This window comes from Dreissena polymorpha, chromosome 3 (assembly GCF_020536995.1).
Source record: "Dreissena polymorpha isolate Duluth1 chromosome 3, UMN_Dpol_1.0, whole genome shotgun sequence".
NCBI classification, from domain to species: domain Eukaryota; kingdom Metazoa; phylum Mollusca; class Bivalvia; order Myida; family Dreissenidae; genus Dreissena; species Dreissena polymorpha.
In genome coordinates, this window is record NC_068357.1 from 2,451,671 (window position 1) to 2,468,115 (window position 16,445).

The 16,445-nt window shown below is 36.3% G+C and overlaps 1 protein-coding gene across 2 annotated transcripts; it reads right to left on the minus strand.

Annotated features, from left to right (window-relative positions):
- Positions 1-7,618: 7,618 nt before the first annotated feature.
- On the minus strand, positions 7,619-11,072 carry LOC127873489 (tripartite motif-containing protein 5-like). Of its 2 annotated transcripts, none has more exons than XM_052417381.1 (2): positions 9,935-11,072; positions 7,619-8,198 (listed from the first exon to the last, which is right to left on the minus strand). In XM_052417381.1, exons 1-2 carry the CDS (start codon positions 10,827-10,829, stop codon positions 8,083-8,085), a joined length of 1,011 nt encoding a protein of 336 aa, XP_052273341.1. In that variant the 5' UTR covers positions 10,830-11,072; the 3' UTR covers positions 7,619-8,082. The 2 variants fall into 2 exon arrangements, with proteins under 2 accessions (XP_052273341.1, XP_052273342.1); XM_052417382.1 differs by having other exon boundaries at positions 10,577-11,007.
- Positions 11,073-16,445: the final 5,373 nt, after the last annotated feature.

Below are 16,445 nucleotides of genomic sequence, written 5' to 3' on the forward strand. Positions count from 1 at the left end.
CCCCTAGACTGGATTTTCATTAAGAAGAATTCCATTAAAGCAAGATGAACTACACAGGCTTATCTTGGACGATTCTTTATCATTATGCATATGCATTAAGCCCCGTTTTCCAAGATCATGACTCATGTGGTTGTAGGCTGTTGACATATACTAGTAAGCAGGCTGAATTGGGCCATGCTCTGTGAAAAAAGGGTTTAATGCATGTGCGTAAAGTGTCTTCCCAGATTAGCCTGTGCAGTCTGCACAGGCTAATCAGGGACGACACTTTCCGCTTAAATCTTTAAACGAAAAAAACATATAAGAGTAAAGTGTCCTACCTGATAAGCCTGTGCGGACATGCATTAAACCCCCTTTTCACAGAGCATGGCAGAGCATGGCCCATATGTTTTGATTAGTGCCTGGTTTGAGGTGTAGTTTAGATGTGCAAAGTGTGTATCACAATCTTTGACAGGTATCAAGCTGAACGAGTTAGATCATGAGTTGGACATAGAGGTAGAGAAAGACAGTGATTACAATGCAGATGAAGGTATAGATCATACTTTGAAAACAGACTTGAATTACTATTAGAAAACAGTGTCAGACTATAAATCAGCAATAAATATTTGAGTTAAGGGGAAACAGAGCTTAGTGCATTTGTGAAAAGTGTAGTCCCTGATAAGTCTGCGCTGACTGCACAAGCTAATCTGGGAAGACACTTTATGCACATGCATTAAGCCCTATTTTCCCAGAACGTGGCTTATTTGTTTGGACACGTACTGGGAGTATTCTGATATTTTTTTAATTATCCTTATTAAAAAGTTGCACAAGATTTGTTGGATTTTAAATTCAGTTTTGAAAATAAATGAGCTAATGAAATAGTAAATACATTGACAACATTTTTTCAAACTTTCATCTGCACAGTACAGAAGATTTAAAGAACTGGTTTATTGTCCCCTACCGGTTTCACCAGAGGGGACTTTGCGCTCTGTGTTTCCGTCCGTCTGTCACACTTTTCTGGATCCTGCGATAACTTAAAAAGTTCTCTTTTTTTCATGAAACTTCAAACATGGATAGATGGAAATATGGACATTATGCACGTCATTCATTTTGTTCCTACGTCAAAAATTATGGTTGCTATGGCAACAAATAGACTAGAAATACTGCTGAAAATGGTGTTTTTTCTGGATCCTGCGATAACTTTTAAAGTTCTTAATGTTTTTTCATGAAACTTCAAACATGGATAGATTGAAATATGGACATTATGCACGTCATTCATTTTGTTCCTACGTCAAAAATTATGGTTGCTATGGCAACAAATAGACTAGAAATACTGCTGAAAATGGTGTTTTTTTCTGGATCCTGCGATAACTTAAAAAGTTCTTCATATTTTTTCATAAAACTTCAAACATGGATAGATGGCAATATGGACATTATGCACGTCATTTCATTTTGTTCCTACGTCAAAAATTCTGGTTGCTATGGCAACAAATAGACTAGAAATACTGCTGAAAATGGTGCTTTTTCTGGATCCTGCGATAACTTTAAAAGTTCTTCATATTTTTTCATGAAACTTGAAACATGGATAGATGGCAATATGGACATTATACACGTCATTTCATTTTGTTCCTACATCAAAAATTCTGGTTGCTATGGCAACAAATAGACTAGAAATACTGCTGAAAATGGTGTTTTTTCTGGATCCTGTGATAACTTTAAAAGTTCTTCATATTTTTTCATGAAACTTGAAACATGGATAGATGGCAATATGGACATTATGCACGTCATTTCATTTTGTTTCTACGTCAAAAATTCTGGTTGCTATGGCATCAAATAGACTAGAAATACTTCTGAACATGGTGTTTTTTCTGGATCTTGCGATAACTTTAAAAGTTCTTCATATTTTTTCATGAAACTTGAAACATGGATAGATGGCATTATGGACATTATGCACGTCATTTCATTTTGTTCCTATGTCAAAAATTCTGGTTGCTATGGCAACAAATATAAAAAAAGAGAAAAAAAATCTGACAATGGTGGAATTTCTGACAATGGTGGAGCCGGTAGGGGACATATATTGCTTGGCAATAGTCTTGTTTACTATGTTTTCGATTGAGATGAAAATCCTGTTTGACTTCCACAATACGCCAAACAATATAGCAGGGTATTTTACCAGTATTACTGTACAACTATGTTGCTAAATTATAACATGCATAGATTGTATGTATTTTAAAGCTGTTAACAAATCAAGGTTGTTAAGAAAAACACATAATGAAGCCTTCACTCTGAAATGTTGTCATTTGCCTTACGAAACGGAAAGTCTAATGTTGTTAGACATCAGTATTTTTGTTATGTCCATTTTTTATAAAAACTACCTTCCTATTAATCTCATTTTACTGCTGGGAACCAATGGAAAAAACAGCAAATTTTATGTGTCTATCATTTTTCTAGGTTTATATATTTATAGCGTTTTTTTGTACCAGAGTTTATAATTGTTACTTTTATTACTGATATTTGCTAGATGTTTATTTCTTGTTGTATTCTTCAGTTTTGTTGTGTATATCTTTTCAAATTGGATTTTTCCTCGCAAGGTAATGCAGTATTGCATTATCAAAATTACAAGATGAATGTTTTTCTTTTTTTCACAATCTGTATACCTCAGATGCACAAACTGGACAATAAGTGAACTGTAGATGCATGCATTATTTGTAGGGCAATAAATATGAGCTTCCCCCTTGAACAACAGGGCTTAATGCACATGTTTAGTGTTGTTCCAGATAAGCCTCCCCCTTGAACAACAGGGCTTAATGCACATGTTTAGTGTTGTTCCAGATAAGCCTCCCCCTTGAACAACATGGCTTAATGCACATGTTTAGTGTTGTTCCAGCTAAACCTCCCCCTTGAACAACAGGGCTTAATGCACATGTTTAGTGTTGTTCCAGATAAACCTCCCCCTTGAACAACAGGGCTTAATGCACATGTTTAGTGTTGTTCCAGATAAACCTCCCCCTTGAACAACATGGCTTAATGCACATGTTTAGTGTTGTTCCAGATAAACCTCCCCCTTGAACAACAGGGCTTAATGCACATGTTTAGTGTTGTTCCAGATAAACCTCCCCCTTGAACAACATGGCTTAATGCACATGTTTAGTGTTGTTCCAGATAAACCTCCCCCTTGAACAACAGGGCTTAATGCACATGTTTAGTGTTGTTCCAGATAAGCCTTTGAAGTCTACACAGTCTTATCAGGGAAGACACTTTTGGCCTCGACTTACTTTAAACAAAAAATCTGCACAGGCTTATCTGGGACAACACTTTATGCACATTGATTAAGCCCTGTTTTCCCAGAGGGTAGCTCAAATCAACGCACCAATGGCTATTGAATTCATAGCAAAAACTTTTCAGTTAAATCTCTTAAATCTCTGACTAGCACAGTTAACAGTTTACAAATGTTTTTACAAGACACCTCCGTAAAATAACCAAGTCAAGGCTTTCTGATTGGCAGAATGCATTGTTCAATCAAATGCTGTTGGTTGGTCAATTGCGATTCAGCTAAAAAGTACTGGGGAATAATTTGTAAGAATTTATTCTTGCCTAAAGGTCAGTGTTGAGTATTGTATCTGATATATACCAAAATTAAATTTTGCTATGTAATAAAAGGATTAAAACCAACTTGTGTTATTTTTCCCCTTACTTTTATTTCTTGTTGATTGAAAATTTTGTGTTTTGTTATAAACATGTAGTCAAAATTGCCCAAACTGTCCACATATCAGGCAAGGATTTTAAGAAATCATTTCAAAAAGGCCAGTACTTTGATCATGGACAAACTATTTAACAATTCTAAGCAATAACATCTCACTGGAATTCTTGGCTCCTCTGAGTTAATACAAAGATCTTCACCCTTTCCCACATAGATGTGTTTTTGACGCATGTGTGGTCCCTTAGCAAGTTATATTTCTACTTCGTACTTCCTTCAGTCAATTGCTGACTATTACAGTAAGGCCTATTATAGGCAGATATGGACACTGTCAAGTCCGTTTCCTGGGAAGAACCAGTACTTGGTGTCTATAGAGGAGGTAATGAGAACGTTCGCTGAGTAGGGAGCAAACCCACAAACTCCCGATTGCCAGGCGGACACCTCATCCACTACACCACTGCAAACTTTTAATTAATTTAATTAAATACATGTGCCTCTCGTGCTAAATTCAAGTTTTAAAGGCTTTATTTCCAACCCTTAGATACTGAAGAGCGGCAAACAGCATAAAACCTAAACAGACTGCGAGAAACTCGCATGCTGTTCTTGTGTTATGCGTTTTGCAGATAGCCATTTTCACTTTGCTTTTGAGATGATACACAGATCTTAAGACAATCCTATGGAGCATGCCTGGATTGACCAGGCATATAACTTGGAGTTGTGACGCCCAAGAAACAAGCCAAGATTACATTACTTAGCATCTTGTGTAACATTTTAATTTATTAGCACTGTACAAATTTAGATTTGAACAGATCTGTCAAACTTAATCTTTTTGCAAATTAAATCTAAGTAAGGTATAGATTATACCATCAATGCAATTGGTTTGGGATTAATATATACATACATATATTGAGAATAAGAAGTACATCACGATATTGCCATAGTCAAGCTTGTAATTTTTTGGATCATTTTTTTTCATTCAGTTTTTTTAGTTCGAGGTTTTGCCGTTTTTCAACAATGTTTCAAAATACATCCTGGCGATCAGTTTACCAACAGACACTAGCTAGGTTTGCTGGTTTACCAGTACAATGTTCAGATCCTTATACAGTGTACTGAGAACTGCTCCATCCTTATACAATGTACTGAGAACTGCCCCATCCTTATACAGTGTACTTAGAACTGCCCCATCCTTATACAGTGTACTGAGAACTGCCCCATCCTTATACAGTGTACTGAGAACTGCCCCATCCTTATACAGTGTACTGAGAACTGCCACATCCTTATACAGTGTACTGAGAACTGCCCCATCCTTATACAGTGTACTGAGAACTGCCCCATCCTTATACAGTGTACTGAGAACTTCCCCATCCTTATACAGTGTACTGAGAACTGCCCCATCCTTATACAGTGTACTGAGAACTGCCCCATCCTTATACAGTGTACTGAGAACTGCCACATCCTTATACAGTGTACTGAGAACTGCCCCATCCTTATACGGTGTACTGAGAACTGCCACATTCTTATACAGTGTACAGAGAACTGCCCCCATCCTTGTACAGTGTACTGTGAACTGCCCCATCCTTATACAGTGTACTGAGAACTGCCACATCCTTATACAGTGTACTGAAAACTGCCACATCCTTATACAGTGTACTGAGAACTGCCACATCCTTATACAGTGTACTGAGAACTGCCCCATCCTTGTACAGTGTACTGAGAACTGCCCCATCCTTGTACAGTGTACTGAGAACTGCCCCATCCTTATACAGTGTACTGAGAACTGCCACATCCTTATACAGTGTACTGAGAACTGCCACATCCTTATACAGTGTACTGAGAACTGCCCCATCCTTATACAGTGTACTGAGAACTGCCACATCCTTATACAGTGTACTGAGAACTCCCTCATCCTTGTACAGTGTACTGAGAATGGCCTTATCCTTATACAGTGTACTGAGAACTGCCCCATCCTTATACAGTGTACTGAGAACTGCCCCATTCTTATACAGTGTACTGAGAACTGCCACATCCTTATACAGTGTACTGAGAACTGCCCCATCCTTGTACAGTGTACTGAGAACTGCCCCATTATTATACAATGTACTGAGAACTGCCCCATCCTTGTACAGTGTACTGAGAACTGCCACATCTTTATACAGTGTACTGAGAACTGCCCCAATTCAATCAGAGTGGGGAGAGAATGGATTTCAAGACAGCTCTCTTCATAAGTTGTTAATTTAGTGTTGGATTAAAATCATGCATGATGAGAAATTCACTATTTGGGAAGCATTAATGCTTAATAGGTTGTTGTTGGCTCGGGTATAACTTAAAAGTTCCAAGCGGCTCCTCAGATGGACTTGATTGTGGAGACAAAGGAGTCCTTTTTTAAGATAAGCATGATTGCATGTCTATATTGTTTTTAGTTCTAAAACATTAATGAAATGCATAGCCACAAATAATTTTCTGCAAGTTAAACTTGGTTTAATATAGATGTAAAGAATTATTTACTGAAACGTCTCTGAAATCAATTATGTCCAAATTTAGTGTTTTTGTTTTTTTTTTCAACATAAAGCTTTCATTGAGAAGTCAAATATAGAGAAAACAAGAGATGTGTTTGTGAGAAACACAATGCCTCCTATTGCGCCGCTTTGAAATAAAAATTCAATATGTCATTTGGCAGGTTTAGAAACTCCCTTTTCAAGCTTATTACTTCCCCTGGATTGTATTTTTTTACCTTTAAGGATAACCTTGACCTTTCACCACTCAAAATGTGCAGCTCCATGAGATACACATGCATGCCAAATATCAAGTTGATCTCAATATAGCAAAAGTTATGTCCAATGTTAAAATTTTTCGGACGGACGGACAGACAGTTCAAATGCTATATGCCACTCTACCGGGACATAAAACATATACCTTTGGTGCAGGGCATAGGGGCCAAAAGTGTGTCCTGAACTGGTCTCAAATATCTCTGAAAACTCACTTATCTGGCCTAACAACGTTGATCCATTTAAAAGCCTTTGAAAATCAGATACCTTATCAACTGTTTATTCAAATGGTCCAGCATTGTTCGTACTTTCAAAATGCGTTTTTAATAAAATTTTGCATGTCCAGGATATGTCTAGTTACCGGTAGGATAAATCTTCTAAAGGGCCATGATGTCCTTGAAAACCTCACCTGATTGAAGGAAAAAAAAATATTGCAAACTTGACCTAGCTTTTTACTCCATTTGACCCAAATTCCAACATGGACTTGATATTTTCAAGATAAACATTCTATGTTTCATCCAGATTCAATACTTCAGGTTGCTTCTATAGTGGTCATACTGGTTTTCTTAGATTTGACCAGCAAAACTTATAAATATATATAATTATGTATATGGACACATTACCCAGTTTGAAAATTGGCCTTCATATTGTTAATATCAAATCCAACAATGTCATCAAATTATGTCATGACAATGTGGCTTAAGGAGTGGAAGCAAGTTTTGTAATGATTCGACCCAATTAGCTTATTACCCAGATTCAAACTTGTCACAGAAAATGTAAACATAAATATTCTGAAAATGTTTCGATGAGATAATCATTAATCTGGTTTCGCAAAAAGAGGTCATAAGGTTTTTCTACGCTTTGACCTGGTCAACTAGTTTTCAGAGGCACAATATTAAGATTTGCCACTTCAGAAAATTATAACCAAGTTAACGACACGGGACCGGTCATAGTCTGACCACATTAGCTCCTCATGAGCCCTTAAGAACTATGATAAGGTGAGCTAGAGTGCCTTATTGCCATTAACATTTTTGTGATGTATCTAAACTTATGTGCTGGTTCAGCACCAAAAATTGAATTCGATTCATACATGCATTAAATATAGTTGCATTATTACATATCCATGCACAAATATAGTTTAACTTGTGTTCATGTGCAAACACAATAAACAGAAACCAAGTAATTTAACTGTTTTATTTTATCATAGAAGAAAACATTCAAACACATTTTGAAGAAACTGAAGTACATACACTACAGAAACAATCAAAACACTAAAGTTTGAAATCATTCTTCATGAGTTTTTTTTTCTTTTTTATTGTAAAGCAAACAAATGCTTTTTATACAAAATAATCACAGATTGAACAGAACAAAACTGATACTGAAAATTGCTTGGTTTAATGATGAAAAGTTTTGGGTCTCAAACAACATTTAAAATGTTAAGACTGAATCACATACGCATTGTTTCAAATTTGTAAACATTATGCTAAGTATTAATGATACTTTAAATGATAAACTCAACATCGATATGAACATGATGTAAAAACCAAAGCCACATGATGGTATGATGCTATATAAAACAGCTTGACAACAGCCCCACTCTGGGCCACCTCTAAAAAAAGTCTTTGATGGCACCTTGATGTGTATTTAGTCGACTTCCTCCATGCGTGATGCATCGTCCTCCACCTCTTCGAGGGGTGGCATGTCTTCTGTGGTAGCATCTCCTGCATCAGTGGGGACATCAATGTCTTCCTCATCAATACCTGCAGGCAACGTTGGAATTGTGAGTTTTTGTGAAAACAATAGAGCCTCACTCTAGGGTAAAAGGGGTTTTATGCACCTATAGTGCCCCTCCAGATTAGCCTGTGCAAATTGCACAGGCTTATCATTAACAACACTTTCCCTTTTATTGTATTTTTTTTCTTAATTGAAGCCCATTCTTAAAGAAAATAAATTTTAAGCATTGAGTGTCGTCCCTAATTAGTCTATGCACACTACACAGGCTAATAAGTGACAACACTTGACGCACATGCATTATGCCCATGTAACAAGCATGAAAAACATCAAATTGTTCAATCCAGGGTTCTCAATAAGAGCCGGCCGCCGGCCCAATCGGCCGTTTTAAATCAGAATTTGGCCGGTTGAAAATCGCTCAGATTTGGAAAATCGGCAATTGACTTTTCGAAATGTGTGTGTCTATTCGGTAATTTTGCTCCTATTTGCTATTAAGCAAAGACGTCGCTTCATTATATCCCTTAACGCATTACAACAAAAACAATGAAAAGGCGCATATTGGAATCGGTCAAAAAGCAGTGAAATATTTTGACGTTCTGATAATCACATGTTAAGTTAAAAAGAGCTTTTTCCATTTATCTTTTGTTGGTTAAAAAAGCTAAAATTCATAAAATGCACACAAACATGCTCAAATTTAAGTGCCTGGTTGACCACTAAAATAGCCATAAAATGGTCCAAAATGCAGGAAATCAAGTGCTCATTTTTTAAAATTTCAGGGGAAGCATGCCCCCCCCCCCGGACCCCCCTAGAAGGCCTGTTGGTTTGACATTTGGGCCAATTGGCTCAAAAGTTATTGAGAACCCTGTCAATCAAGGCTTAAGAAAATCTTAAATGCAATTAAACTTTTAGACCACTCATTAAACTTACTTGATACTGGTGTACATTACTGGTGACGTTTTCTTGTTGCAGTCTAAAAAAGACTGAAATGTGTTGTTTTGTTTGTGAAAATATCTGCCAAGTAGTGAACTTTAAGAACATAAGAGTGACATTTTTGTGTAGACGTGTATGGAAGAGAATATTGTGCTGAATGTTGAAATTGTTTGAACTATCAACTTTGTTACTAAAATATAGACTTTTCAGAAGAGATGGCTGATCAATAATGTATAGATTCAAGAACCCTTTTTTCAAACAAAAGTCCTTGAAGTGTGTTTGGAATTTGCATACAGGATTGTAATCTTTTTGGTTTGTAGAATACATTTAAACTCTTTAACTCTTTAAATATGATATAATATAATTACCTAAATACTTAGTAGTTGTTTTTATTGTGATACTTTCAAAAAACAAGTTATAGTTACATATTGGAATAATTACTTTAAAGTAATACGATTTGTGTGCAAAATTAATTGACTGCCCCATCTTTCTGTAGTTCATCAGCTGAGATTTACAGGTTACATTGGCGAAGTGGATATTGTGTCCGACAAGCGATCGTGAGGTCAAGTGTTCGATCCCAATTGTAGTAGCGTTCTTTAGATTTCCCCCCAAAGTCACCAAGCACTGGATCTAGTCCCAGAAAACGAACTTGAGAGCGTTTTAAATAAGCCTTAGGCTTTCTGTGCAATCGAGATTATATAAACAGGTTGAAACTAAATAACTAAATTATCACAGTAGAATAAGATACATGAAATGAATTACAGCCGCTGTATAATAAGCAGACAATATAATATAGCGTACAATATAAATTGTATTTTGTATTTTAATAAAGTACCTGTTTTGTTGTTATAGCTATTCAGCTTCATGACATTTTCTCCCAATGCAAATAGTTCGTATAACTCTCTAGGAAATGACATTGCCAGTTTTGGTGTCAGTTGCAACTGTTGTTGTGCACTGATACTTCCTTTCATTTGTTGATGCTTCTCGTCAATAAGTTTTAACAATATAAACATTTGCTGTGGCGTTCCGTGTTCCAAAACACTAGAACACGTATGTACAATTTGAGCTATCTCTACTTTAATTTTCGCACATTCTGCAGACCTGCCACCTAACCTTTTCGACTCTTCACACTTAACTGCATTGGCCTCAGTTAACATCTTCTTCTCCGCGTCTTCAAACAGTTGAATGAATCGGGTTTTCATTTCAGCTACCTCTTTAGACATGTTTTTAATGGACTCATTCAAGCCATTTTCTGACTTCTTACAGTAATCAATAATGTATTCAGCATCGGATTCTATTGTTTGCAATGATTCCTTCAGCGCATTAAGCTCAGAATGTGTTTGTTCATACGAGCTAGAAATTTCATCTACATGCTCGCATTTCCGATGTAAGAAGGCACATTTACTACAACAAAGCTTTGAATGGTCCTGACAGTAAAACTTGATTTTCTCATTGTGTTCTTGACAAACGTCCTTACCTTTCATGTCCACCACGACGCGGATTGAATCAATGTCAGCAACAATAATGATATCATGTTTGCCTGGTTTGAATATCGTGTGAAGATGACTGCACTGGTCACAAAACAGCTCTGAACAGTCTTTGCAGAAAACCGTGGCTGCCTTAGAAGATTTATTTCTAAAACAGGGTTCGCATAGTGGCATTGCATCACATTTGTAATCGAAATCGCTTGCTTTGTCTTGGTTTGAAACAAAAGTGTTTTCCTTTTCCATTTCGAAATTCTATTGATAAAATCGTCCACTTTCGATTTTAAAAACAGTTTCTTTAATATTCCAAATAACAAACACAGATACATGTAAATTAAACACGATTTTCTTTAGCTTAAAATGATATTAAACCAAATAATAAATGAGTAAAACTATATTCACATCAAAATCTTTGCACGAAGATGGCGATATTTCTCTTTTTATTTGTTGCGTATTTTTACCGAACGCCCAACTCGGAAGTAAAATATCGAATAACTCTGTACTACCTCGCTATCAATCACCCAGCAAAGTTGTCGTTCAATGCTCTCATGTATATGTCATGTGCAAAGATTGCCTCGCAATATCAAGTGCTTCAGTATTTAGATGGTCACGGTACGGCCTAGGTATGATTAGCCCATTTCCCGCTTACTACGCGCGAAGAAAGAGTTGTATAATTTATGCAAGAGGTTTGAGTTCTCCAATTATGTTTATTCACAAATGGAAACATTATATTAATATCGTGTTAAATGCAATAGTTTCGAATGGTGTTTTATAGAAAAGAAAAAAAAATGATCGTATTGTACGTGTCGCGGAGGAGATTGTTTATGAATGATTAAAATAGTCCACTTACTGCTGCGTCTGCGTGACGTAGTATTTTCGCTCATCTCATTCATAAATCTGAGGCTGGCGATAAACAAAGGGGAGTCCGGGTGAGAATAACGCACTAGTATAAGGTTACGCTTGTTTATATTCACAGGTCTCAATTAATAATACGTTGACCACGAATTCAACAATTATTACAGGGATACGAAAGACAACATAAAAAATGTTTCATTATCGCTGAAACTGTTAAAAAAACATTTAAATATAACAAGAATATTCTCTAAAAAATGTAGTCTTGCTGTTTTGAAATAAGTTTTGGAATTTTGGTTTCTAAATAACTTAATTCAAAACAAAAGTTTAATTATAGTGTTTTTTACTTTTAAGTCGCATATTTACCGCATTATAATGTGTGTTATAATAGGCAAATCATACATTAGTAAAATTCAATCTGCCTTCGCACATAATGGGTCAATTAGGTGCTGCGTTTTCTTTGCTTACTTCAGTTAGAGGTCAATTCTTTACGTAATAGCAATCACAAGGCCCCGGCTTCAAAGGAATAGATCTATCCCGGAAAAGCACGAGTTAAGAAAAACCCACTAATCACCCCGGTACAAACAACGCTGGTCCATTAAATCAACCAATGAGAGTTTACTTTAAATTATAACGGTTGATACGGTGTGTGATTTTGAAAGGATTATAAATGGGTCATGTTTATTTGTACCAGCAGATTAGTGGGTTTTTCCAAAAAGTTGCTTTTTCCGGGATACATATATTGCGAAGCGTTCTTACATAATAAAAGTCGTAGTCACATGGTATTTGCGTTTAGCGTCCTATTTGGTCACGTGGTTCTTTTTCGCGGGTGTTTTGGCATTCATGATATGAGGCTATTAATAGTGCGCCTGTCGATAAACAAAGGAAAGTTTACGGGCGATAACAACGCAATAAGTTACGCTCTCACATACAACTCAATGACGTAGTACAGGTCGTAAATTGAGAGATTTGGGAAAAAGTTGACGCTAATATTCTCAATTTATAAAACGTTGAACATTAGTTCAACAATAACTTCAGCGATACGATAGACAAAAACAAAAATCAAAGTACTGACAGTACTGGTGTGACGATGCTTTTGAGAGGATGGATATAAAAGCATCAAGTAAAGTTTATCTACATCACCACAATCACCACAATTGTGTATGTTGGTACGAAAAAAATATTTGGTACAAACAATTTGCGAAAACAATTTGGGTATGAAAACAAATTTGGGTACAAAAAAATATTTGGGAACAAAAAAATTGGGACCGAAAAAAATTTGGGTACGAACAAAAAATTGGGGATGAAAAAAATATTGGGTACGAAAAAAAAATTGGGTACGAAAAAAAAATTGGGTACGAAAAATTTTAGGTACGGAAAAAATATTGGGGGAACGGGAAAGTAATACCTGTGGGGAACTTGACCAACACTCGTACATTTTCGGCCCTTTCCGTCAAACATCAGATAAGTTACTCGAAGGCAATAGTATGAATACACATTTCAGAAGCGGTAATGCGGTCCTACCTACGCGCGTCAAAATGTAAGCGAAATATGTACACAAGTCTGTCAGGAATGATTGAATTAACGAAGAAAATCGTGTATTGATGTAAGTGTTTTGAAGAAATGTGCAGAAAATATATAAAACAAGAGCTGTGTTTGTGAAACACAATGCCCCCTGCTGCGGAGCTTTGAAGCCATATATTTTACCTTTGACCTTGAAGGATGACCTTGACCTATCACCACTCAAAATGTGCAGCTCCATGACATACACATGCATGCCGAATATGGAGTTGCTATCTTCAATATTGCAAAATTTGACCTTTGACCTTGACCTTGAAGAATGACCTTGACCTTTCACCAATCAATATGTGCAGTTCTATGAGATACGCATGCACGCCAACATTGAAAAAGTTATGGCCGATGTTAAATTTTTCGGACAGACAGACAGACGCTTTATATTTGACATTTGACCTTGAAGGATGACCTTCACCTTCACCTTTCACAACTGAAAATGTGCAGCTCCATGAGATGCACATGTATGCCAAATATCAAGTTGCTATGTTCAATATTAAAAAAGTTATGGCCATTGAAGTTTTCGGACGGACGGACACACTGACTGACTGACTGACAGTTCAACTGATATAGGCCACCCTACCGGGGGCATAAAAAGCAATGGCGATATTTTTCTCAGCCACATAATTGTTAATAGTTTGATATCACAAAATGAAAGTGAAAGTAGAACTGTCAAAAATGACAACCTGTCAACGTGTTGTTTTTGCTGGCACGAGAGGGCGATTACACTCAATGTGTTCACATTTTGACCATAGGCTTTGTCAATGACCTTTATAGTATGGGTAGCTTTGATATTATTTATTGCTATCATGTAACTGCATGATTGTGTATATGTTTACAATACACAAAGCATAAATAATGATATAAATATACTGACTGAGCTTATAATAATCTGAGAACTATAGCCAGGTCAATTAAGGACTTAAAATACAATTTTGTGTCCTGATTTCATGAAGAAATGACCATGCATGTCCTAGATTTCAAATTCAAGGCCCTGGTGTGACACATTGGTAGCATTACCGTTAAACTGTTACCAGGCTTATGAAATTAGTTTTTATTGAACTGTCTAAGGAAATCTAAATCAGGCACTGATTTTTCTTGTTTTAATACAGTCATAGATCAGTTGTGGCCTCTGGGTAATGACCAATTTTTGCTTACTTGTCACACCCTTAAAACTTTCCACACGTCTATAACAGCAAATCTGGATTTAGGTGATCTTCAATGGTAAATTTAAACTTTAGCTCTGTTACAAGAGTGCTGGTAAAGTCCAGTCACATATTTAAATCTAGGCCATGTCAAAATCAAAGTGTCAAAGACAAATGAAAAATGCGTTCATTAATTATTGTCCAGTTGTTTACTACTGCTGTAAGTTTTTATATAATATGACTGATGAACATCATGTGAGAGAAAATTCACATTATCATTGTATATCAGGTTTAGCAGCCTTTTAGATAACAAAGTATGCTAGTTTTCAATGTCGCTTCTGGGGATCAAACCCGTAGGGCTTTTAGAAAGATTCTGAAATTTTCGATCCCTCGAGAGCAACCAAACCAAAAATTAAGTCAAATATTGCCGACTCGGTTTTTTGAGTCGGTTCATGAGGGATAATGAAGCTTGATTGGTCATTGTCGGCTCTGGTACTACTTACATGTACCATGGGTACTCTTAAGTATACTTACATGTACCCTGGGTACTCTAAGTATACTTACATGTACCCCAGGTACGGTAAATAAACATAATTGTACTCGGTCCATATTAGACTGTACCCGAGTTGTATTCGCGCCCAAAATCCGATGTCGTAAAACGCGCAACCGATTATCTTAAACACACTTCTCTTCAAAAAACACTGCATCAACATGCTTTTTGGGTATGTGTTCCGATAATATAGAGGCCATTCTACAGAAAATTGACATAAATGTGTATATATAATTATTACAAAAAAATAGTTGACAACGACTGATTTAGGATTAAATTTCCCGGGTACATTTTAGTATATTTACCGTACCCGGGATACATGTAAGTATACTTAAGAGTACCCGGGGTACATGTACGTAGTACCCGAGCCGACAATGAACAATCGAACGATACTGGAAGGTGCAACATCTCTCACGCCCCCTAGCATCGCCTTTAGCAGTATTCAATTCTCAACAGGAAAGTGCTGGAGTCATTGATCCCGAGGGACAAGAAAAACAATTGATTAATGTTCGAAATAAATAATTTGATTAATGACAATTCTTTTATTTGAGCCAGGTCACAGGAAAAGCGCAGTCAAATCAGTATCCAATTAAATTATTTGTTATTGTCAGAAAAACGCTTTTAAGCAAACAGCTTTCAAGCGACTGCAGGCTGATCTATTTCCAAACTGGCCACAAGCGCCTTAATGTCTCTTTTACTGTGACACAGTTCATTTAACTTAAAAATGATAAAAAGTACTAACACTAAGAAATAGTACAAACCAGTAATATTGCTGCACTTTTTTAAGCTTTATAACATCTAACTGGCCACAACTCATAAACAGAGGGTTTAAGATACAAAAATGTTCGTCCGGGTCTGTAGATTACAGAACAAGATGTCGTTTTTCTGGAAATTGCTGGAGGGCTTAGAAATCCAAGATGGCGTCCAAGATGGCCGCTGTTTTATGATTCAATTACTAATAAAGATGAATTGAATACGTCTATGGAAAACCTATATGTACTGACTTTAATATCTGATCGAAGTAATCCATTGATATAGGGCTTCTACCATACAGATCACCAAGGTCATCAAAGGTCAAGGTCAAGGTCATTTCATGGTCAAAATGGAAAAAATAAACGAAAATTTGAGTATTGACATATCATTCTCTTTTTTAATTCAAATGCTTTACATTTGCTGTGATAACTAACCTCTTTGTTATATAGCCACATTTACAAGCTTCATTTTAAACAAAAGTAAATGCCTAAAATTGTGTTGGTAACTATGGTAACCAAGACTACATACGCTATGTGGCCATTTTCCTGGTTCGTGGAAAGTCATTTGGCATTACAACCATCAAGTTTAATAAGTTTGCTTTTAATCTTTAATAAATACTTTAAGACTTATCAAGGCAAATGTAAAGAACAGCTATGCAGTGTTCCATGTATCATCTTTATTCAACAATCAAATCTAACCAGGTATTAGTGCTTGATACAGACTGATAAACGTTATTTACAAATGTTGTAAATTATGAGGTTTTACATTGTATTTACTAATACAAATGATGCAAATATCAAATTATGTTTTCAAGTTACAAACACTGAAAAACAACTCCTGTAAACCAGAAAGTGACTGACAGTCAAACGTCCTACTTGTTGCTTTCGGAAGTCGTGGAATCCTCGTTGACTCGGCTGGCGCACTGCTGACCAACATGCCTGTCATCGCATGAGTCGTCCTTTTACCATGCGCGAACGCAAAGAAGAAGAA